A 25324-nucleotide genomic window follows, 5' to 3' on the forward strand; every position below is an offset into this window, starting at 1 on the left:
TTTGTTTCTGTTTCATTTATTTCTGCTCTGATCTTTATGATTTATTTCCTTCTACTAACTTTGGGTTTTGTTTGTTCTTCTTTCTCTAGGTCCTTTAGGTGTAAGGTTAGATTGTTTATTTGAGATTTTTTTTGTTTCTTGAGGTAGGATTTTATTGCTGTAAACTTCCCTCTTAGAACTGCTTTTGCTGCATCCCATAGGTTTTGGATCATCATGTTTTCGTTGTCATTTGTCTCCAGGTATTTTTTGATTTCCTCTTTGATTTCTTCAGTGATCTCTTTGATATTTAGTAACGTATTGTTTAGCTCTCATGTGTTTGTGTTTTTTACGTTTTTTTCTCTGTAATTGATTTCTAATCTCATAGCGTTGTGGTTGGAAAAGATGCTTAATATGATTTCAATGTTCTTAAATTTACTGAGGCTTGATTTGTGACCCAAGATATGATCTATCCTGGAGAATGTTCCATGTGCACTTGAGAAGAAAGTGTAATCTGCTGTTTTTGGATGGAATGTCCTATAAATATCAATTAAATCTATCTGGTCTGTTGTGTCATTTAAAGCGTCTGTTTCCTTATTTATTTTCATTTTGGATGATCTGTCCATTGGTGTAAGTGAGGTGTTAAAGTTCCCCACTATTATTGTGTTACTGTCGATTTTCTCTTTTATAGCTGTTAGCAGTTGCCTTATGTATTGAGGTGCTCCTATGTTGGGTGCATATATATTTATAATCGTTATATCTTCTTCTTGGATTGATTCCTTGATCATTATGTAGCATCCTTCCTTGTCTCTTGTAACATTCTTTATTTTAAAGTCTATTTTATCTGATATGAGTATTGCTACTCCAGCTTTCTTTTGATTTCCATTTGCATGGAATATCTTTTTCCATCCCCTCACTTTCAGTATGAATGTGTCCCTAGGTCTGAAGTGGTTCTCTTGTAGACAGCATATATATGGGTCTTGTTTTTGTATCCGTTCAGCGAGCCTGTGTCTTTTGGTTGGAGCATTTAATCCATTCATGTTTAAGGTAATTATTGATATGTATGTTCCTATTACCATTTTCTTAATTGTTTTGGGTTTGTTTTTGTAGGTCCTTTTCTTCTCTTGTGTTTCCCACTTAGAGAAGTTCCTTTAGCATTTGTTGTGAACTGGTTTGGTGGTGCTGAATTCTCTTAGCTTTTGCTTATCTGTAAAGCTTTTGATTTCTCCATCAAATCTGAATGAGATCCTTGCTGGGTAGAGTAATCTTGGTTGTAGTTTCTTCCTTTTCATCACTTTAAATATATCGTGCCACTCCCTTCTGGGTTGTAGAGTTTCTGCTGAGAAATCAGCTGTTTACCTTATGGGAGTTCCCTTGTATGTTATTTGTTGTTTTTTCCTTTTTGCTTTTAATAATTTTTTTTGTCTTTAATTTTTGTCAATTTGATTACTGTGTGTCTCAGCATGTTTCTCCTTGGGTTTATCCTGCCTAGGACTCTCTGCACTTCCTCCTGTATTTGGGTGGCTATTTCCTTTCCCTTGTCAGGGAAGTTTTTGACTATAATCTCTTCAAATATTTTGTCGGGTCCTTTCTCTCTCTCTTCTCCTTCTGGGACCCCTATAATGTGAATGTTGGTGCATGTAATGTTATCCCAGAGGTCTCTCATTTCTTTTCATTCTTTTTTCTTTATTCTGTTCTGCTGCAGTGAATTCCACTGTTTTGTCTTCCAGGTCACTTATCTGTTCTTCTGCCTCAGTTATTCCATTATTGATTGCTTCTAGTATATTTTTCATTTCAGTTATTGTATTGTTCATCTCTGTTTGTTTGTTCTTTAATTCTTCTAGGTCTTTGTTAAACATTTCTTGCATCTTCTCGATCTTTGCCTCCATTCTTTTTTTTTTTATAGTAATCTTATTTATTTATTTATTTATTTATTTATTTATTTATTTATTTATTTTTGGCTGTGTTGGGTCTTCGTTTCTGCTCAAGGGCTTTCTCCAGTTGCGGCAAGCGGGGGCCACTCCTCATCGCGGTGCGCGGGCCTCTTCACTATCGCGGCCTCTACTGTTGCGGAGCACAGGCTCCAGACGCGCAGGCTCAGTAGCCGTGGCTCACGGGCCTAGCTGCTCCGCGGCATGTGGGATCTTCCCAGACCAGGGCTCGAACCCATGTGCCCTGCATTAGCAGGCAGACCCTCAACCACTGCGCCACCAGGGAAGCCCCTGCCTCCATTCTTTTTCCAAGGTCCTGGATCATCTTCACTATCATTATTCTGAATTCTTTTTCTGGAATGTTGCCTATCTCCACTTCCTTTAATTGTTTTTGTGGGGTTTTATCTTGTTCCTTCATGTGTTACATAGTCCTCTGCCTTTTCATTCTGTCTATCTTTCTGTGAATGTGGTTTTTGTTCCACAGGCTGCAGGATTGTAGTTCTTCTTGCCTCTGCTGTCTGCCCTCTGGTGGATGAGGCTATCTAAGAGGCTTGATGGGAGGGACTGGTGGTGGGTAGAGCTGGCTGTTGCTCTGGTGGGCAGAGCTCAGTAAAACTTTAATCCACTTGACTGTTGATGGGTGGGGCTGGGTTCCCTCCCTGTTAGTTGTTTGGCCTGAGGCAACCCAACACTGGAGCCTACCTGGGCTCTTTGGTGGGGCCAATGACAGACTCTGTGAAGGCTCACGCCAAGGAGTACTTCCCAGAACTTCTGCTGCCAGTGTCCTTGTCCTCACGGTGAGACAGAGCCACCCCCCACCTCTGCCGGAGACCCTCCAACACTAGCAGGTAGGTCTGGTTCAGTCTCCCCCGGGGTCACTGCTCCTTCCCCTGGGTCCCGATGCGCACACTGGTTTGTGTGTGCCCTCCAAGAGTGGAGTCTCTGTTTCCCCCAGTCCTGTCTAAGTCCTGCAATCAAATCCCGCTAGCCTTCAAAGTCTGATTCTCTGGGAATTCCTCCTCCCGTTGCTGGACCCCCAGGTTGGGAAGCCTGACGTGGGGCTCAGAACCTTCACTCCAGTGGGTGGACTTCTGTGGTATAAGTGTTCTCTAGTTTGTGAGTCACCCACCCAGCAGTTATGGGATTTGATTTTATTGTGATTGCGCCCCTCCTACCGTCTCATTGTGGCTTCTCCTTTGTCTTTGGATGTGGGGTATCTTTTCTGGTGAGTTCCAGTGTCTTCCTGTCGATGATTGTCCAGCAGTTAGTTGTGATTCCGGTGCTGTCAAAAGAGGGAGTGAGCGCACGTCCTTCTACTCCGCCATCTTGAACCAATCCTAAGAGGGCTGAATTGTGGCTTGATTTCACGGTAGTTTCAGGAGTCAGACTTGAATTAATTTAGTTATAGTGTAATATCTACTTGCTGTAGGTGATTTTATGCAAAGAGGAATAAACAATGCTTTGTTTTTATTGATCGTGTATGGTGTTATGTGTGATTCTTGACTAGAGTATTGGGAGCCCCCTGAATTGGGAGTTTCGGTTTGATAAAGTCTAGTCCGCGCCCCATCCTGTGTGGACGGCTCTAGCCCTGGACCAAGTGGCTGAGACTCTTCTAGAGGGACTCGAGGGAGGGTGGCTGCATCTGGGGAAATGCAGCATCGCGAGCAGAAAGCCTGCTGAGCGTTGATGTGACGCACTGGGAACAGGAACGAGGAGGAGTGGAGACCAAGGTGGGGTGTGCATGGAACATACTCGGGGCGCCTCCGTGGTCTGTCTGGCCCTGATGGTAGGGCCAGAGTTCCACAGCCTTGGGTCAGAAGCCCCCGTGCTGTGGGGAGTGACAGATCAGCCGAGCTCTTCTGTATTATCAGAATGTTAGAACCAGGAAGGGATCTCAAGGGTTATCTGGTCCAGCCTTCTCTTTTTACCGATAAGGAAGTTAAATAATTTATTATTTTCAATTAAGCGTCACCTCATAAGCTTCTAAAATCAGGTAGTCAACCTTGGAACAGAATTGGCTGGGTTTTTTCTCCTTGTTCTGGGAGAGCCAAGCTTTTGAGAATTGAAGTGGCCGAATGGTGGGCGAGAAAGCAGACAGCAGGGGGTGACCCTATTGCTCAGCCCTGGGACACTGAATTGATTTCATGTCAAACCTGCACCGTCCCTGAGTCCCAGGAACTTCCCTTGTGTCTCTCGTCATGTCTGCGCACGTCTGTACGGTCCCCAAAGGCTTCAAAGTAACCTTGGACGTAGGGGAGCTGTCTTACGCCAGTCCCGTGTTTTCTAGAATTTACACACACTAGTTTTCTTAGCGCAATTTCCCAAAAATAGTTTTCTTCGTTTCCTTTTAGTAAAGAAACACATGTGACAAATACATCTTTTAAAAAACAACAGCTGCTCTGAACCCAACTGTGCCTTCTGCCACTGGGTGACACTGTTAGACCACAGAACACTCTTCAACGGGTAGAATCAAGGATCCTTGAACTTCAGATCTCATCACGCTGCTTTACCTAGGAGAGAGAGAAACTCTGAACCACTTAATGGTCATCTATCAAATGTTATTTGATAAGTGTAATTTATCAGCCTGTGGCAATTTTAAGGCTAATGAGTTTAAGGTAATCAATTATTTAAAAAATCTGTTAATTGGACAGCATTTCAGTTGCTTAGAGGTTTGTGGAGATTGATGGGCTGCATGTTAATGAAGTGCTAATTACTTCATGGGAATATTTCTGCAAGCCTGCGCACTCAGATTTATTTCCCAGCAGACAACGATCTGAGTTATCTTTCTGGGGCAAAAGACTCCTAGCTCGTACACAGCAATTCACGTTATGGACTTTGAGTGAGGGTTTCGGGGGGTCATCTTGTGCAAGAGGGAGCACCATCCTGCTGGGTTAGAGAAATGGGCATTTGGTTCCCTGGACTGATCTGTATCCGGAGAACCAGGAACTTTTGTCTCTCTCTCATTCTGAGCTTTTTGAAGATCAAGTGAGGACAGAGTCTGTTCAAAGCATGAGATGCCCTCTCTCCCCCTCCCCTGTTTTTGGCCCCTTCTGTAAGCCTGAGCTCTGCACATCACTTGTCAACAGGCCACATTGAGTTCAACAGTACACGGAAGGCTCATAGTGATGTTTCTGGGGATAAGAAATGAGGAAAAGTCAGGCCTTTCCTTTGCAACTTTAGTGTGAGGGATAAGCAAACTTGTAGTTTTCGTACAAGCAGCCATGAGCGTCCTTAGAGAAGTGTTAACGGCGTCCTGTTGGGACAGAAAGGAGGGAAACTGCAAGAGGAATCAGGAAAAGCTTTCCGGGATGAGCTACTTCGTTTGGATTCTCTGTTGCTTCAGCATCTGCCCCCTTTATTCAGTGCAGTTCTGTCGGGTGCCCACGGGGTGGCGCCCAGCCCAGTGCTGGGAACGCAGGAGGGAGTAAAGCCAGAGGTACCGCTGGCCCCCTGGAGCTCAGCCGAAGGCACAGGGCGTGGGGGGATGACTTAAGTCAGTCGGGGGTCTCTTCCTTTCTGAAGGGACGCACATCTGTCCTTCAAGGGGGACCACCTGGAGACGCATGAAGAACTGACTCGCAAGTGTCAAGTTCACACGGGAGGGGAGCACCGCGTGAAATTGTTCTCAGCACTGCAGACAAGAGGGAGGTGGCCTGGGGGAGTGACCGTGGGGAGATTCAGGAGAGGGAAGCATCCCACCGAGAAATGGCTCACAGAGTGGGAGGGCCGAGGGCGTTGAGGACCCAGAGAAGGGTCTAGGCTGGGCCTGATCCTGAGAACTCTTGGTGCCAAGAGATCAGGCTGGAAGAGGGCACCTGGGCCTCCGGTGCAGGGAGGACCAGGAGAGAGGGTTGTCCAAGGGGCTGGCTTTCAGATCAAGAAGGAGATGGGCAGCAGCTTTGAATTCCAGGGAGAGGCTGGGGAGAATGTACCCCAGGAAGCCGGGAGCCCCCCATATTCGTAGACTGTGAGGCTAATGGGAGGTTTTCTGCGCTCTCTTTCTGCTAGGCATCCAGTGGTGGCTTTTTGTCCCTAGTGCCTTACAGGTCACAGACAGCCCCTGTGGACAGGCCTGGGGGCCAGAGCACAGGACCTTGGATCTGAAAGAGCATCTGCCCCCCAGGTAGCAGTTGGGAAGCAGGAGGTTTGCTAAGGTCCTTCCAGGTTGAAATCCCTGTCGATTTGTACTCAGGCCCAGCTGTTTCCTTGGGGAGAAGCCCGAGTGTATTTGCTCGGATGAGAAGCCGCCCTGTGCTGTTGTCCTGCAGGAACGTGAGCGACACAGCAGGCCCTGCCGCTCCCCGTGCGGAGGTGGTGGCCCTCCTGCAGCTGTGCTGGGGTCCCCCCCACCCCCGGTGAGGCCCCCGCCGGCTGGCCCTTCTCCTTCTTTCAGGCGTGCTCACTGCTTGCAGAATTAGTGCTGTCGTCTACCAGGGAATTCTAGAATCTTCTCTGGAGGCAGAGGGAGGGAATGTAGAGAATCTGTGTCTCATCTGAAATTCTGGGACTTGTTTAGTTATCGGAGTGAAACATCCCCTGGATCAGCCACCTGCCAGGACGGAGGGATGCCGTCGTTGGCTGAGAGCCCTTGAAGGATTTTATTCGCCTCTTTCACCATTTTCCCTTCCTCTCTCCAGCAAGCAGCTCAGGGAATTTTTATCAGTTTTATATTAGTTTTGTTCTACCTAGAGACTTTTCTCTTTTTTTTTTTTTTTTTGGCTGCACCGCGCGGCGTGCGGAACTTCCCCGACCAGCGATCAAACCCGCACCCCCTGCAGTGGAAGCATGAAGTCTTAACTGCTGGACCGCCAGGGAAGTCATAGAGACTTTTTTTCCCTCACACCCCCAGAGAGGTTTTTGCTTTTGTTTTCATTTTCTCTGTATAGTTTGTCTTCCCACTTTTCCAAGGTAGCTTGAATATCCACCTTTCTAACAAAACCAGATTATTCAAGAACTGCTTTTGCTTTTTCTTTTAACTTTTACTTAGGCTTTGAGCATGACCTCATTAGGCAACATAGCAAACGCCTTTCTCTTTTTTGTTTCTTTCTTTTTTTATTTTTTTAGCAAAGCATTAGACTTTGGGGAGCTAGAAGGCAGAAGGAATTCAGTCACAGGGTTAATTTGCTGGTTTCCATGGAAAGCAACCGACACTTGCATCCGCTGACTGTCAGCATCACTTTCTTCTGATGAGGCACCGGCAGGATCTTGGGTGCCCAACTTAGGTATAAGCGTTCTCTGAGGTCCTGACATTCCGGGCGTTTACTTTCAGGTTACCCCTTGTATGTGTTTGAGTAATCTTGTGTTAGATTATATTGAAAAATGCACTGTTAACAGTGTAGAAACTTGATTAGAAACGTGCAGGAGCAGTACACTTTACTTATAGTACCAGTGCAATGCAGTGCAGAAGTGTAAAGTATTGTGCTTTGGGGGGACACTTTTGTTGTCTGTCTTCTACCCATTGCTTCTCTCCCCACCCTTTTCCCACAGGGTTTGACTGAACATTATGCAAAACATGCCTCTAAAAAGATCTTGCCTGTTTTCTGTTTTGTCTTTTTTGTAGAGTTGTCTGCCATTGGGTCATGAGTTCAGATTCCATGAGGGCCATGGGAGGTTAAGTAAATTGTGACCACTAATAAGAGTTACTTGATGTTTGAACAGTTAGACTCTTTATATTGGACGAACTTATGTTTTTATAGATCCCTCATATTTGTATGATTGCTCTGTACGCAGCGTAGTTATTTACGACAGATTACTGAGAAATCAGGGCGACATAGCCATTCAGCTGTAAAGATAAGAAGACTGAAGCCCAGAGAGTGGGAGATGGTCAGGGTTTTCACGGCATCCCAGCCTTGGGCTGCGGGCTCCTCTCTGTGCTTTGGCTGTGCCCGTCAGGGATTTTGTTTTCTCCCTTCCACTTCCTCCCTCCCTGACTCTCTCTCTCTCTCCCATCTAAGTCCAAATTGGAAAAATGAGCAGAGGCCAAGATGGGGTTCACCATTAAACTTGGTCTAAAATAGTATACTTGTAGTGCGTGGTCATCCATTTTTCACTTTGATAGGACATTGATTCATGGAGAGTTAGATTAATGAATTAATTTGTTGGAACGACTTAACTGTTCAGTTTATTGAACATCTGCCACATGGGCTGGTACGATGTATGGTGAATGTTTTCCTTAAGTTTTTTTTAATGCTTGGGACAATTCTGCAAACATGGGTGTATGAGCCCTGATTTACAGGTGAGGAAATCAAGACACAGGTTAAGTCATTTGTACAAAATCACATAACTGGTAAGTGGCATAACCAGGCTTCTAATCCAGGATGGGTGGTCTTCAAACCTGGTGGTATTACTTCTCATGGACTGAACAGGGTTTAAAATGGATGAAATAACAAAACTGTAATAATATAGCAACAACTGAATGATCCCTAGACTGTAAGTTTAATAGCTATTTAATATGTACTGTATTTATTGAGGGATAATACACATACAGAGCAGGGCATGAGCCCAAAAAGTGAACTGATTGGTGAATTTTCAAAGTGAATGTGCCTGTGTAACCAGAACCTGTATCAGAAAACAGAACCTTATCAGCACCCCAGAAGCCCCCTTTCTCCCCATCCACTGCCTCTCTGCTCCCAAGGTAACCGTTATCCTGACATCTGACACCAGAGGTTGGGTTTGCCTGTTTTGAAAATCAGATCCATGGAATGATCCAGGATGGACTCTTGTGTGTCTGGCTTCTTTTGCAGACGTTATATTTGTGAGGTTCGGTCATGCTGCTGTTGTCATTCTCATTGCTGTGTATTCTTCCATTATATCCTCACACCACCATCTACTTCTCCATCCGACGGTTAATGAACATTTGGGTTGCTTCCAGTTCGGGGCTGTTATGAATATCGCTACTCTGAGCATCCTTATAAAAACATTTATATGTTTTAAAGAAACTGTGTCCCTCTTGCAACCTTTCCCCACATTAATGTGACTTTCTGCAAGATGTTTTCTGGTTGGGGTTATAAAGCTATGATGTTGTGAAGCTTCTAAAAGCTTTTTGAGAGAGAAAGTCATCCTGTTAAAGCGAAACCTGTTGTCTCCTCTCCTGCCTCCCCCTGCCCCACCATTATCATGGCCCAGAAGAGTGGGATGCTTGAGGGCATCCCTGTGGAATCAGACAGACGCTAGTTCAAATCCTGGTCCTGCCTTTTCGTAGCTGTGTAACCTGGGGCAGCCATAACAGGGTTATTTTTACTAGTTGTTATTTGTTGCCGATGACAGCACTCATCACAGGTGACATTTACTGAACGCTTACTATTCCAGGCCCTGCATTGGGTATGCATTTCTCATTTATTCTTCATAACCCTATAAGATAATCTTTCCCCTGCTGCTGCTGCTTCTTCCTTCTCCTCTTCTTCTTCCTCTTCTTCTTCTTCTTCTTTTTAAACTGGTGAGAAAACTTGGCCCAAAGTCACACTTACAGTAAATGAGAGAACTGGAATTTAGACCCAGTTGGTGTGACCTGGAGCCCGTGTCCTTGAAGCTGTCTGAGCCTATAGGGAATTTGGAGACTTCATAGCGAATAAAACCTCCTGCCTCACTGGGCCGTCATAAGGCTGAAACGAAGGGGAGAAGCTTGTGGACCACATCGAGGGAAGATGCACAGTGACTCCACCGTGGATTCCTTTTGTGGCATCTCTCTGATGCTTTTACTAACAGTGCAGAGGATCGGGCTGAGGCTGGGTGTCATCCTGGAAATGGACACCTCGTGATTTGCGGAGCCATCGCCACCTACTGGTTGGTCCCGCCTCACCCTGACCAGCTTATCTTTAACATTGACACGTGTTCTGTCTTCCCGAGGTTTTTCTTGACTTCTTTCCCATCTTCTAAATATAAAATATGTGCCTTATTTGTTTTTGTAAAAATACATTTTTGGGGGATGAAAAAACCGATGAGAATACTAGTTTGGTATTTTCCCAAGCGCGTCAGTGTTTGGCATGTGTACAGCAGCATCTTTGTGGCCAGTTTATTGCGGGTCTGAAGTTCTAGCAGCAGTGGACTGGGTAGAGTTGGAAAAGTCACATTTCTGAGCTCTTGTGGATGGCTGTGGTTTGGCGTCATTTGTCAGCCTTAGTTTAGGTTTGTGGCCACAGAGGTCATCTGGGCACTTGTCTGATGCCTTTGGGTACCAGATGGTGCCACTGTCTCCTGGCAACGAGACTGAATCCTTAGGTTCACCCCAGGCTTAGGAGTTTGTAAGTGAAGCCCTGGGCTGTTTGGGAGAAATTCACATTTTAACTCACTCTCTGCTTTCTCAAGGCCTTTCTCCTCACAGCCAGCCAGCCTCCCTTCTGGGAACAGTGGCTATTGCAGGAGATTCCCATGGGTCCAGGGACAGCCGTTCCCCTTCCAGGTTGACCCAGGCCTGGACTTGGCTGGCCTGCAATCTTAAATGACTTGGGTTTTTCAGGGTATCGTGAGAGGGTTGCTAGAATCTCTTAGAGACAGCCTGGGAAACAAATGCTCTTAAAAACTGCCTTGGAATTACTTTCCACTTTCCAGAAGAAGTCGCAGCAGTTCAGATGTTTAATTGTTTAGCTTCGCTTGGTTCTAGTACAGCTGTAACCTGCATGCACCGACAGGTTTCAGGTATTGTCTTCTTTTTTTGGTCATTGTTTAAAAAAATATTTATTTGTTTATTTATTTATTTGGTTGCACCGGGTCTTAGTTGCGGCATGCAGTCTCCTTAGTTGTGGCATGCGAACTCTTAGTTGCGGCATGCATGTGGGATCTAGTTCCCTGATGAGGGATCGAACCCGGGCCCCCTGCATTGGGAGCTCGGAGTCTCAACCACCGCGCCATCAGGGAAGTCCCATTATTGTTTTCTAAAGGATTCATTTATTAGTGCTTCTAGGTAGAATTAGATTTTAAATATTAAGGTAAACATGGAATTTAGCATAATCTGTAAATTCTCATTTTTCATTTCAAAGGATTAGGTTTAAAATTTTATCTTTGTGGGAATTCCTGGTGGTCCTGTGGTTAGGTCTCTGCGCTGTCACTGTTGAGGGCCCGGGTTCAATCCCTGGTCAGGGAACTAAGATCCCATAAGCCCTGCGGCCAAAATACAACAAAAAAAATATCTTTGTGATGTAACAATATGTAAATGAACCACTGGAGCCAGGAACAGTCTGATGGGAAACTCAGATGCAGTGAAATGTTTGTTTTATTAGTCGAGTTGTGGAATTTTTCTGTGGGGATGGTTATTCGCCTCTGGAAAGCAATCAACACAAAATACCCGGGACAGGCAGAGGCTTGGGTCCAGAGTTAACCTTTGAAAGGGGAAAAAAATGCAAAAGCAAGGGCTCAGAAGGCATCCGTAAGGATGGGATTTCCTTACTCTCTGGGATAGTGGAGTTTAGTGATGATTTCCGTTTCTTGATTCCCAGGAATTAAAGGCAGAATTTTCATCAGGTCACGTTTTTCAGTGCATAGCATTAGTGTGTGTCTAAAATGCAAATCTGTGTTGTTATTCAATGGCTTAAAATCTTTCAGTGAATCCCCTCCACTTCAGAACAGCATCAGAGATCCTCACTAGCAGCCTTGTTTCCTTGCTACACACCCTGCGTTGTAGCCTGAGCCATTCAGAACTCCATGTGTGTGCGATAGACTTTTTACACTTTGCAGAAGGTTCTTAATGTTTGTAGCCTGAGTGGGTCTTAGAACCACTGAATGTTACCAGCGAGAACGTGAAGGGGGCTTCGTGGCCCTTTCCGCATGCTGGTTGTGAAGAAGGGCAGACTGGAGAGAAAGAAGAGGGAAAATGTTTGTGCCTTCATTTCAGTGTCTGTGGGTCACCTAGTTGAACTCTTATGTTTTTGAAGAACTCTTATGCTTTAAAGGCCTTGAGAGGTAGAGCTTTGTATATACAGGGTTTCTGAGACCTCTGAATAAAATATGGAATGTTGTTGGTCACGTAGTTTGACTAATAATAGCTTCCATTTATTGAATCTGGCATCATAGACATGCCAGAGATTATACCAAATACTTACATCCACATTATAGCCTGTTCTTTTTTTTTTTTAAGTGTTATTTTTATTTATTTATTTTTTTGGCTGCATTGGGTCTTTGTTGCCGTGTGCGGGCTTTCTCTAGTTGCGGCGAGTGGTGGCTACTCTTCGTTGCGGTGCGCGGGCTTCTCATTGTGGTAGGGCACATTGTGTGTAGGGCACCGAGCTTCTCTTGTTGTGGAGCACGGGCTCTAGGCGCGCGGGCTTCAGTAGTTGTGGCTCATGGGCTCAGTAGTTGTGGCACGTGGGCTCAATAGTTGTGGCACACGGGCTCTAGAGCACAGGCTCAGTAGTTGTGGCGCACGGGCTCTAGAGCGCAGGCTCAGTAGTTGTGGCACACGGGCTCTAGAGCGCAGGCTCAGTAGTTGTGGCGCATGGGCTTAGTTGCTCCACGGCATGTGGGATCTTCCCGGACCAGGGCTTGAACCTGTGTCCCTGCATTGGCAGGCGGATTCTTAGCCACTGCGCCACCAGGGAAGTCCCTTCAGCCTGTTTTCACAACACCATTTATTTTAGAAGGTGGGAGAACCGAGGGGCAGATATCTTAAGCTTTGTCCAAGATCTCAAGCCAGGTTTGCTTCTCCTATACTGAGCTGACCCTCATTTTCCTTCATTGACTTGACAGTTTAAAAAAAATTACTTTATGAATCAGTTACTGGGCCAGGGGCGTGTGTATGACAAGAGTGTCTTCATGTTACTTTCTGGAAGAATGTTTCGTAGCAATAATAATATCCAGTTACAAAGAGCTTTTACTTCCAGACATATTTCTGTCTCCTCTTTCCTTTCGGGCTGTGGATTCTGGCTGCGCAGAGTCCTTTCAGGCTGTACTTGTTGCTCTGGACTCCAGACGGCTCAGGGGTTCCCTCTCCTGCTAGTTATCCGTGGGCTCTGTTCCTTCATTTAAGGACTGACTGTTCATTGACTCAGTCCAAGGGGTCTGAGGAATATGAGCGTAAACCAGATGCGGTCTTTGCAGTGAAGAGACGATATGATTTATGTACATTTTGCTGCAACACGAGGTGGAGGTTGGTGAGTACTAGGAAAAGGGGGCAAAGAGAACCCCACAGTTGTCTAGAGGTCAGAGAATTGCACCTGGGGAGTTAGCGGGGGGCTTCGTGGAAGATCTGACATTTGTCTGGACCTGAAGGCGTGAGTGAGATTTGGCTTTGTGGTCCAGGGTTGGGTAGGGAGAGGATCGGCGTCCCTGCCAGAGGGCACGGTGCAGGCAAAGGATGCTGGTGGGGAAGGCAGGGACTTGTGAACCTAAGGGGAGCAGTGAGTGTCCATTTTCCTTTCGTCGAGGACAGGATCTGTGAGCTGGGAGAGTTCCCTGGTGATCAGAGTTGCGTTTCCCAGCCTTGGGAGCTATGGGGAAGGTAGTTGGCAGAGCGGAGAAAGTCGAACAAGGAGGTCAGTGAGATGGTTATTGCCATGTCGTGGCTCCAGAGTGGAAAGTTGCTGAAAAGGAACCAGACCCCAGATTGTTCTCCGGCCACCACCACCACGGCCAGGAGCGCTCAGGGACGCACAGTGTGGCTCCCAGCCAGTTCACCCTCCTTCTCCTGAGTGACCTTTCCCAGACCCCAGTGTGGTCCACTGTACGGGGGCCACAAGGTCTCCCGTAGCCTGGTTTGCAGTCACGCTTGAGGTCTACACACCTGACTCAGGCCGGGACTCCCTTTCCCGTCTCCACTTAGAAGAAGGGCAAACCAGGGAGAAAGAAGAAGGAAGATGTTTGGGGCTTCATTTACGGCAGATCCCCTCCAGCTGCTGCCCAGTCACCGCGTCACCACTCAGGCGTCCAGCGACATCTCCCACCCAACACGTCCTAAAGGGAGCTCCTGACCTCACTCCCATCTGCTGTCCTCACGGCCTCCACCACGACCGCTCTGTCTTGTTGCTCAGGCCAGACCCCTTTGAGACATCCTCGGCCCTTCTGTGTCTCACACCTCGTGTGCAGTCCTTCAGGGAGTCCCGAGGACCGGGATGAAACGACATCTGTCTGGTCCAGACCATCTGGGTCCCCTGACGGTCACCTCCCGGTGGCGTCTTTCCTTGGCTGCCTTGGTCTGTCCTACGCTCAGCAGCTAGAGTCATTGTCTGGACGCATGAGTTAGAGCTCGTCACTTCCCTGCCCAGAGCCCTGAATGGCTCCCGGCTGTCACTCAGGGCAAAGGCCAGAACCCTGACACTGGCCTTCAAGTTCCTGCATCGCATCACGCTCACCCCACCCCTGCGTCCCCACTGGTCCCTCTCCATCCCCACCCTCGCTGGCGGCTGTCCTCCCTCAGACCCATCAGGCATGCTGTGACTCCTGTCTCATTCCGGTGTCTGGAATACTCTTCTCCGCCCCACCCCCACCCCCCCACCCCCGCCCACGGGCTCCCCTCTTCTGCTGACACCTGGACCTCAGGAGGGCAGGAATCTGTTTGCCTTTGATGTCCGGGAGATTATCCCTGGTTTAGGGCAGAGAAACCAGTCCTTTTATGGAAGCACACCGGCCTTCTTGTCTACTGATTAACTAGGATGAAACTGCTCTTGGCTTTTCAACAAAGTCAAGACTGCCTACAGGTGTGTCTGGTGCATCTGCAGTCTCCAGCGAGGAGCACATTCTCCTCGGGGCACGTTCACGGTCAGGCTGCTGGGATGGGGTCGCTAACCTACCACTTTCGAGGTTTGTGAGTTTACATCTGGGGGAGGGCTGCAGGCATGCTTGTTTTTAAAATATCAGTGCAGGTAGCATTTAAAGAATGTTTGGTGTAATTTGTTAGATATATATATTACTGCTTGTTAATCTTGAGCCTTAATCATGTGTTTATACCTAAAATATATAAACAAATGATGCAGCTACAAGTTTTCTGTTTTAGTTGGTTTATTTATTCTTTGGGCTTTTGTCCTCTTTATTTTCACGTTGATTTTCAAAAGATTTTTCTTATTTTTTCTGTTTTTTTTTTTAACTTATTTTATTGGAATATGGTTGCTTTACAATGTTCCGTTAGCCTCCACTGCACAACAAAATGAATCCGCCATACGCATACAGATATCCCCTCCCTTTTGGACTTCCCTCCCATTTAGGTTACCACAGTGCATTAGGTGAGTTCCCTGTGCTAACAGCATGTTCCCATCAGTTGTCTATTTTATTAAAAATGCTATAGATGACCTTATTTCCAAAGCAGAAATAGAGACACAGACGTACAGAACAAAAGATTTTTCTGTATATTTTTATCATCATGATTTATTATTTAGCATCATAATTTGTTATACAGAACATGGGTTTTAAGATCGGAGGGTGTTCCTTTTCTTTTTTTTTTTTTAGTTTGAGATTTACACTACTGGTAAAATTAACCTGGGTGAGTAGTTTTAACTTTTGTTCCTCCATTTATTGTCTGTGGAGTGGAGATCCTAGTTCTTCTCATTGTAGGGTTGTTGCTATTATCAGATGTGGTCACATACCTGCCTTATCTAAAGCGCTGGGTAATTGTTGGCTGCCATCTGGGACAGTTCAGAGTTTCAGGAAAACGTCATTGATAACTTTGAGAGCAGAAGTCGTGCTTGTAGCTGACGGCCTCTGGACCCGTTTTATTTGTTTTAAAATTTTACTTGAAAGCGCATCTTTACTCTTTCCCGATGTACACCCCACACTCCCTCACCCGCGTGCCAGAGTCCACGGAATCACATACCCACGTCTCGCCTTCCGTGCACCCCTGCCCCGTGTGTAAACACAGACCCTCACTTACGTGTTTGCTTCGGGCGTTGATTCCATGGGCAGAAATAAACATGGATCCTGACTTCTGGCTAGGAGCTTGTTCATGGAAGCTCTTTCCTCTTTCTATTTAGTACAGATCTGATTAAGTTCAACATTTATTCAGCTTCTGCCATGTGCCAGGCACTTGACTGGACCTGCGGATTTAAAACTGGAGAAAAAGTGGTTCTGGCTCTTGCACAGAATAGACGGACACCTGCGGTTACCGTGTGTGAGGATGCATTTTGTACCAGAAGTACATCTGCATGACGCTGCTGGGGCCCTGAGGGCACGGAGGGCACCAGTCTCTAGACGATGCCTGGAGAGGCGGGGATGGTGGCGGTACTTGGGGTGAGCCCACTCTCGGATGGGACCCTCCCTCCCGCCCTTGCCCTGTTCTCGGATCCCCGTTCCATCTGAGGGCATAGCGCTGGCCGGAGAATTACCAAACGTGTACTCCGGACTTACCAGGGAAGGCCCGCTGTCAGATGCTCTGCTGTAGTCAGGCCCCGCATCTGACTTCTGCTTTGGAAGATTAAGTCCTCATGCAGGACAGGGAAGCATAAAATGGCATGTTGGTTATCTTGAAAGATTTGCGTGTGTTGGGGCCAGGGGCCAGGGAGGGGGTCAGTGCCGAGAGACGTGCCCAGGGGTCTGCAGGTGGACCTGCCACGTGGACCGCAGGGGTTTCCAGCCTCCACTCAGGCGGCTGTGTCCCCCACCGCCGTTGCCCCCATGACTTTTCTCTTCCGTCTCATGAAATATGCCGTGTATTCGTGCACTGCCCACTGTGTGTCGCAGCCGCAGGGCAGTAAGGAAGGAGACGTACGCCCTGCTCTCCAGGGGCCTCTTACACACACGCACTTGAAATTGAACACGGGCGAAGGGACCCAGGGATCATCACGTCACATGTTCTTTTCACTTGCTGATCCAGAGTCCAAGCCCAGAAAGAAATCACATCAGGTGGTTCTGCTCTATTCTCCAGTGAAGCCTCCTCTTCCTTCCAAACAATGAGCTTGGAGAGCCAGGCACTGCTGCCAGGTGCCCTCCCCCTCTCTGTCCCCCTCCCTCTCTCTCCCCCTATCTCCCTCCCTGGCACTGTTCTAGCAGCTGGGAGGTGGGGTGTGGGCAGATGGAATCCTTGCCCTCAGGAGCATCTGCTCTAGGTGGCCGGTGACAGATCAGTCTGTGGTTTGGATGAAGCAGGAAGTGCTGGGGTGGGATTGCAAGTTTAAGCAGGGCAGTTAGGAGGTCAGGCCTCTCTGAGAAGGTGACTTTTTTTTTTTTTTCACACACACACACTGTATTTTATTTTTACAAGAGATAAATCAACTGACACCAAGCATTGTAAATGGATGACCACAACAAAAGCAACAATGATTGCAATTACCAAGCACGAAACACACTCATGCTATGTCATAATATTGACATTCAGTCCAGTAATCCTCCACTGTAACAGCTCCTTTACTTTGCAGTGAAAATTGATTTGTATATTTTTTGCCTCTGAGTCCTTGTGGGATTTTTTTTTTTATTCAAACAGAAAGTCACAAAAATTATAATCATCCTCATCAGTTCACTCAGTCCCATGTAATTAATTTTTTTTTATCTTGATCTTTTGTTAGCACTTTTATGAGTTCATCAGTTTTCCGTTAGAGTTCTGAAAATGCTTCTTCATTCAGTTCAGCAGTATGGTCAGTTACCAGAAACCTGTACTTGTCAGAGTCTTTTCCATGAATTCTTTGAAGATGAAACCCTTTTATAGGAACATTTTTGCAAAAGCATCAGAATACACCCAGAACTGTCTGTAAATGACCAAAGACTTAAAAATGACCACGGTTAAAGATTTGATGAAAGTTCATAATAATGCAATTGACAAGGAAATTTAGTTATTTCTGAGATATGCATTTTAAAGTGATAACTAGAATTATGACTTATAACCTTATACCAGAACGTATAAGATTTTTAGAAATTTCATGTAATGTCTGAAACATTTATATTAACATATTTCCATACAAACAACCCAAAGAAAGTTTAGTATTAGTTGTTTTTGTTTGTTTGTTTTTTTATACTGCAGGTTCTTATTAGTCATCAATTTTATACACATCAGTGTATACATGTCAATCCCAATCGCCCAATTCAGCATGAGAAGGTGACATTTGAGGAAAGATGCAAAAGGCTGTGAACAGGATGAAGCCCCCGGGGCGCTCATGTGGGTGGGAAGGAGACAGGGACCAATAGCCTGGCAGGATGAGGGAGCCGCTGGCCACTGATGCAGGGTCCGGGATCTGTGTGTTTCTAGAACGTGTTGATTTGGAGGCCGAAGGGAGCGTGAAGGACCTGGGTCTGGTGCCCAGGTGCTCGTCATGGGGTTCAGCCGGTATTTAGACGTGGTGGTGGGTAGCACCTGCATGACCTGAAGCTCAAGGTGAGCCTGGTGGTGACCCGCCAGGCTGTGGCACTCCTTTGCTTTAGTCATCAGCAGCCCAGAAGCAGCTGGGCTCCTCCTTCTCCTTGCTGCCCCCATCTCTTTGACAGAGCTTCAGAGTTTTCAATGAAGTGGTGAAGGGGCCCCGTGGAGGATGCGGTGTCAGCTGCTGGACCAGCCCAGCTGTCCTGGGCCTCGGCCTCTGTGCAGACGTCTGGGCAGAGACCACAGTGAATCTCATCTTTCTGTTTCAGACAGCCCGCTGGAGGATTCTGACCTGAAGGACACGTATCTCATCCCGAGAAACATCATGGCCGAGCCAGACTATATAGACGATGACAATCCTGAACTAATTAGGCCTCAGAAACTAGTCAATCCTGTCAAAACATCCCGGAACCATCAAGACCTTCACAGAGAGCTTCTTATGAATCAAAAAAGGTAAGATGCTTTCTTGAGCGGAGTTTTCCTTAGGGGACTTTTAAGGTAACTAGATTTAAGTTTAGTTACGTTTACAAAGGCTTTGAAGAGTTGTTTGTTTCTTGACCATATTTAACACTTCCTATTCCTTTCGCATCCTTGAGTCAGGGCATCCATGATGTAAAGCCGTCTGCAGGCTCAGCTGCCGGCCCCAGGGTCTCTCGGAGTTCTGTGGTCCTGGGTCCCCTTCTCAAGTGGATGCGTATTTTAGAATTTGTACAGAAAGGGCTGGATTAAGGATAAAAGAGGGTGTCCTACGTCGAAGAGGAATACATTATTGCTTAGATTTGTAAAAATTCTGAATTTTCCCCATATATTTGGGGAAATGTGAGAACAGATACTGCCCACTTCAGCATTTATAGAGTGGCAGGGAGAAGTCTCTAGAACCACATCAGACTTAACAGTAGATAAGGACCCCCTTTCTTGTGTTTTCGTTTGCTTGTTTTTAGGTAGCATTTTAAATGATTACTATCATCATTTTTATTACTATTAATTTTTTTTTGGAGAGGAGCAAAACATTTACCTTCAGTCTTCTTTGTAAACCATTTGTTAGTTCCATCTGTGTCATACGTTATTTTGGGCATTGGGTTCGGTATACTCTGCTTTTTTTAATTTTGAAAATTTATTTTATTGAAGTATAGTTGACTTACAATGTTGTGTTAATTTCTGCTGTACAGCAGAGTGATTCAGTTATACATATATATATTCTTTTTCAGATTCTTTTCCATCATGGTTTATCACAGTATATTGAATATAGTTCCCTGTGCTATACAGTAGGACCTTGTTGTTCATGCATTCTCTATATAATAATTTGAATCTGCTAATCCCAAACTCCCCATCCATCCTTCCCTTACCCACCCGCCTTGGCAACCACAAGTCCTCTTTATGTCTGTGAGTCTGTTTCATAGATAAGTTCATTTGTGTCGTATTTTAGATTACACATATGAATGATATCATATGGTATTTGTCTTTCTTTTTCTGATTTTGGTTAGTATGGTAATCGCGAGGTCCATCCATTTTGCAGCAAATGACGTTATTTCATTCTTTTTTATGGCTGGTACTCTGCGTTTTAAGTGATTATGGGCAGGGCTCCTGGACTGGGAGAGCTGAGGATGAAAAGTTGCTTTATTTATTAAGACACAAGGTTACGTCTTCTAAGACCTATTAAGCTTCATTTAGAACTGTTTGCAGATCTTCATAGTAAAACTGTTTGCTGATCTGAGTTGTGGAACTGTGGGTCACTCATCTGTTCTCTCTTTGCTAAGCCTTGGTGAAAAGGTAGCTACTGCCCACTGCACTGAAAGATGTGCAGACCAAGCTAAGCATTGGGGTAATGTTTTGGAAGACAGGCCTAATTAAAAATAAAAATAAAACATTTTAAAAAAGGATGAGGGAGCATTTTTATGGCAGTTCTCCGTCAGAGTGTACCTCTGCCAGAACTCATATCTTCTGTCCCCGGAACTCTTTGTAACTACATTTCTCCCTCCAGATGTGGGAATGTGACTTACTTTCTGTCCCCAGCACGCTAGCGTGCTGCGTGAGTAACGCTTATTCAGGAGAATGTGAGTTTGATCCTTTTTGAATAAGTCCTTAGCTTCTACCTGTCTTTGTCGCATAAAAACAACAACAAAACCGCCAAGGATTTGGTATCATCACGCCCAAAGCAAAACAAGACTGTATACGTTCCTAAACAGGCCAGAGAATTTGGAGGCCGTCCTACCTGGGAAAACATGTCTGCATTTTGGTGGGAAGATGGCAAGTTTAATATCCTCTAAAAGAGAGTAGCCGAATGGTTTTCTAAACCAAATAATTTTCTGATTGTCTTTATCTCTTGGATCTCAGTTCCCTTGCCTGTCAATTAGGAGTAGGAGACTTAGTTAATCTCTAAGGAACATTCTAGTTCAAACTGTTGTTGGGTTTTTGTTTTTTCTATTATATCTTTGAAAAGGCTCCGCGTCAGAATAGAGACAAAGGTAAAGCAAAGTTGGTGGAATCGTTGTTCTTTGAATTAGAGGCTATAGACTGTTCTGCAGTAATGTATTTAGTAGCCTGGGTCTGTCTGTGTAAAACAGTACATTCAGTTTGTGCAACTGAATCTGTTTCCAGATTTCCTGGAGTAGGCACATTCTGTGAAAATGGACCTCGCTCCTGTTTGCCTTTCTCTCGCCTGTTCTTTCTTTTCCTTGTTTGCACAGCTGACTGCTTAACCAGGTCCAGCTCAGCTAATTTTGGAGAATGCTCGTGTTCACTCGGACACAGTGGTGTAGAGAGGACCTGGGCTTTGAGGTCAGGGAGAAATGGTATGAATCCTGGTTTGCCATTGAACTTGACCTACCTTTTATGATCTTGGACAGGGTCTTCCTTCCTGAGATCTGTTTCTTCATCTCTCAAGTAGGGGATAAAAGTATCTTTCTTATAAAAAATTAAAGTAAATGAGAGCATGTTTAAATACCTGTTAAAACACCTGGCTTATAAGAAGTGCCCATTTAGTCCCATCTTCCCACTTCCTATGTAGCATCATCTGAAATTTCCTGTTGCTTTTTCCCCTTTTTCTCTGCAAAGTTCTGGTCTGGTTGTAGAAGTACATTTAAAAAAAAAAACAAACGAAAATTAAAGGGAGGTTTCAAAATCAAACGAATATATCTTATCCTATGCCTTCAGGTTTTTTCAAGGTAAAATCTTAGTTTGGTAGGATCCTCTTATTAGGAATACAACTGGTTTTAGAGTGAAAACTTCTCAAGCAGTTTCTTCTCTTTTATTCATCTTCTATCATGCATGCTTTTTAGAGACTGTGGGGTTTTTATTTCTGTTTTAGTGCCAAATAATAGAAAGTATCACATCAATAATATGTATATATTTGGTTAAAGGATAGTCATACTTGCTTACTGGTTTGTACCATAATGAACCTCTGTTTACTTGTCTGCAGTTTGTAAAGGGCCTTCCCATATTTTATCCAGTGATCTTTCCAGCAACCCAGTGTGTGTTGTCTTGGGGTTGTTCTCATTCGACGACGTGTGAATGAGAGGAAACTCAGAGTCATTGGCCAAGGAGTCTTTTCAATTTCACATGATAGTTTTATTGGAATAAAAAAAGGGTAGAAATCAACATAGAATTACAGGCAGTTTAAATTAAAGACAGCGATGAATCAAATTTAATAACCATGTGAATGAGAAGAAGGGGGAGGGGTAGGAGAGGGAGAGAGAACTGAGATGAACACGGAACAGGCTCTGTGGAGCTTTTGCTCTGCGTGGCCGCAGTTTCACTCAAAGACCTGTCTCAGTCCAAAGAGTTGCATTGCTTAGGAGAGCATATCCTCATAGGTATTCTAACGCCGTATCCTGCTGTATACTCTTTCAGGTATATCATTCTGCTCCTCTATTTGCTGTCTTTTGGACCCAGCTAAGTTTCAGGTTAGAAGTCTTTAAAATTTGATCTGGTCACAGTTTACCACTAAGTCTGACGATTAAGACCCTGTGTCAGGTTCTCAGATGCTTTGTTCCCATAACAAGGCAGATTGCAAGAGGCATTATTTTTGGTAGTTGAAAGATCGGTGTTCAAGAGGTCTTAAAAAATGAGAATATTTCCAATATAATTTAGAGAGGATCTGTCTTCCCTAAAAAGAGTACTTTTGGGGCAAACATAGAATACCCGGCTACTCTACATCCCTCCCATTGGCTCTTCGGCTTGTACATTTCAGTCGACAGTTTCTAGGTCCCTGTGTTTTCGGTCACTCTTCAGTTGGTGTGCTTTGTTAGACAAATAGTTAGATCCTCAGTAAATGCTTATTGCCGTGCAACATGGAAACAAAATATGGGAAGTTGAGGTAGAAATATTTACATTTGAATCCGTGCAGGTAGAAATGGCTCACTCATAAATGTGGAGCAGGGCAGGCCAAACCAGGAGATTCCAAGATTCAAGATCAAGGGCTTGAAAGCCAAAGGCAACCCTTCCCCTCCCCGCTACAGAAAAATATTAGGCCAGGAGGTGTTTGGCTGGGTGGGCAGGGGACGGGAGCATGTCGTGTTAGAGTTCGCGCCAGACCTGCCTCTGCCTCGGTGCTGACCTGCATGAGGAGGCGGTCTCCCTTTTACGGGTTTAAGTGTGGCTGGTGTGGAGGTGGAGTGACGTGAACGTAGACCGGTCCATTCGGCCCCTGAATGTGTTCAGTGGTTTATATGAAGTGTGAAACGGACCATTAAACGTTGTCTGTGCATTTTCATCAGTGGTGGTGGGAGTATAAATTGTTGCGGCCTATTTGGAAAGCAGTTTCACGGTCCACATCCAAATCCAAAATGTGCAGACGCTTAGCCAGCAGTTCTGCTTCTATGAATGCAGCCAACAGAGATGCTTGGATAGGAGAAATATAAATGGACAAGGAAGCTCCTTGCCTCCTTGCGTTCAATAGGGAACAACTGGAAACAACCTAAATGTCTCTCATTATGGACATGGCAAAATTTGGGCACTTCTGTACTCCGATAAGGGTATAGATAGTATGGAGCACAGTGTAAACAGTGAGTTATCTGTGGGTGCAGGAATGGGGAGCAGTCCATGGGTGCAGGGCCTCTACCTTGTACAATTTTCGGGGCCACCATTCACCTAGATTACAGAGCACGTGGTGCACCCCGTAGATGTCTAACAGGGAGGGTCTAGGTGTGCTTTCACTTTTTATCTTGCATATGTGTATATAACACCTAACCTCTCTTTTTTTTTTTTTTTTTTTTTTCAAAGAGCACGTATTAATTTAAAAAATCGGCTTGGTCCACTGTGATAGTCTCGAGAAGCAGTTCGGGAATAACTGTTGGTCTTGGGTGGTACCAAGCCCCCAGGTCTTAAGCAGTTGTCAATCATAAAGGGATTGAAAGTTCTTGTTAATTGAATTGATTAAAGAGAATCAATGTTGTCATGCAGAGACTGATACTGTAACTTTTATGAAATTTGGAGCTTATTTCTGTCTTGCTATCTCTGCAGCCTGATCCAATTTTAGACTCAGAGAATCACATAGGCAGTGCTTGACTTTTTCCATTCAGCATAGAAAGTTAAGTGAGCTGCTTGATAAAATATTAACTAAATTTGTATGACTTCTTGACTATTATAAGTGCAGGACATTTATCATATAAGCACCATTTTCCTGAGTTTTGTGTTACTAAATATTTTATCTTACTGCACCACTGTGTAAAATCTTTGAACAGAAAATGCATACCGTATATTAGTTAAACCCATTCACATGTTGTGATAGAATGCCAGCTTAATGTGTCATACACCAGAGTTTGTTCAACAGCTTTTGCGTAAGCCAGAAGCACTTAATAACGGTTGAGGTTAATTTCACCAGTGAATTATAGTTTGAAATTTAAATTATGCAGGTAGCTAAATTCCTAATCCTAAAATTTAAATCCCTTAACTCTGTCTGTACTGTCATACTGAGACTTTTTAATAGTCATGAAACTGAGTGGGGCTTTACTCAGATTATTTACAAACATTTTCCGGTGCTCAATGACACTTAAGTCTATTGGAGCGAAGTACCATAAGCAACTTTTCTTATTACACTGAGTAAGATTTAATTTCCAGAATAGTCTGTCTATACTTCTGTCTTCCTCATACAATCTTAATAACTGTGAAATAAGTTGTAAATCGCAAAAATAACCCATCTCTTTTATTTCACTGGAAATATGGCTGAACTTAATATTTCTTTTTTTTTTTTTAATAAATTTATTTATTTATTTATGGCTGCATTGGGTCTTCGTTGCTGCACGAGGGCTTTCTCTAGTTGCGGCGAGCGGGGGCCACGCTCCATTGTGGTGCACGGGCTTCTCATCGCAGTGGCTTCTCTTGTTGCGGAGCATGGGCTCTAGGCACGCGGGCTTCAGTAGTTGTGGCACGTGGGCTCAGTAGTTGTGGCTCACGGGCTCTAGAATCCAGGCTCAGTAGTTGTGGCACGTGGGCTCAGTAGTTGTGGCTCGCGGGCTTCAGTAGTTGTGGCTCGCAGGCTCTAGAGCACAGGCTCAGTAGTTGTGGCACACGGGCTTAGTTGCTCCGCGGCATGTGGGATCTTCCCGGACCAGGGCTCGAACCCGTGTCCCCTGCATTGGCAGGCGGATTCTTAGCCACTGCGCCACCAGGGAAGACCCTCTTTCTGTTTTTTTAAAACCGAAAGTTCTGCTAATGAAAATTGGGAAAGGGAAGACATATATGTTATTTTAACTCTGTGTCTTTTATCTTCAGTGATGGAATCTACTGACGTTTACTCTGTAAACAGCAACTTTGCAAAATCATTTATTATGATCTTAAAAAGAGGTAGAGAGGAGAGATACCAGAATTTTTAAAAATCACCACTAGATAGATGTGGAAGTGTGACACCGAGGATTATTTTACAGATGGGATAGGGTGAGCTTGAAAGAGATTGAGGCAAGGGTGGTGTTGAGATTCTTAGAGCCAGAGCACGTTTCGGAAATTCTTTCAGTTAATGGCAACTCACGTGACTCCTAGTTGATCAGTCGCATTAGCTGATTGAAGTAGAGTGGAGAACAGCCACGGAGGTCGGTCGGTCGACGGGCCTGTTGTGCAGACTCCCGGGTGTCATCAGCAAGGCCAGCAGGCGTGTGGGGAGGCGCACAGGCCACCTCGGTCTGAGGCTGATTCAGCAGCACTGGTTTCCCGCAGCCCAGAAAAGCACCGGTGCCTGTTGGGGCCACGTGTGCATGTGTGGACGCGTGTGATGGCTTTG

At 45.2% G+C, this 25324-nt stretch overlaps 1 protein-coding gene across 6 annotated transcripts in view; it reads left to right on the forward strand.

Moving 5' to 3' along the window:
* FAM107B (family with sequence similarity 107 member B) overlaps positions 1 to 25324 on the forward strand; it is a 221314-nt gene that overhangs the window by 190764 nt on the left and 5226 nt on the right. For 3 of the 6 annotated variants that reach the window (XM_061178237.1, XM_061178250.1, XM_061178264.1), the window contains one exon: positions 18381 to 18564. In XM_061178237.1, coding sequence (XP_061034220.1) covers positions 18381 to 18564 — 184 coding nt within the window. Of the gene's footprint in view, positions 1 to 14529; positions 14634 to 18380; positions 18565 to 25324 lie in introns of those variants that run through there. The other 3 variants (XM_061178244.1, XM_061178268.1, XM_061178257.1) reach the window with 3 other exon arrangements.

This window comes from Eubalaena glacialis, chromosome 2 (genome assembly GCF_028564815.1).
Source record: "Eubalaena glacialis isolate mEubGla1 chromosome 2, mEubGla1.1.hap2.+ XY, whole genome shotgun sequence".
In the NCBI taxonomy this organism is placed as follows: domain Eukaryota; kingdom Metazoa; phylum Chordata; class Mammalia; order Artiodactyla; family Balaenidae; genus Eubalaena; species Eubalaena glacialis.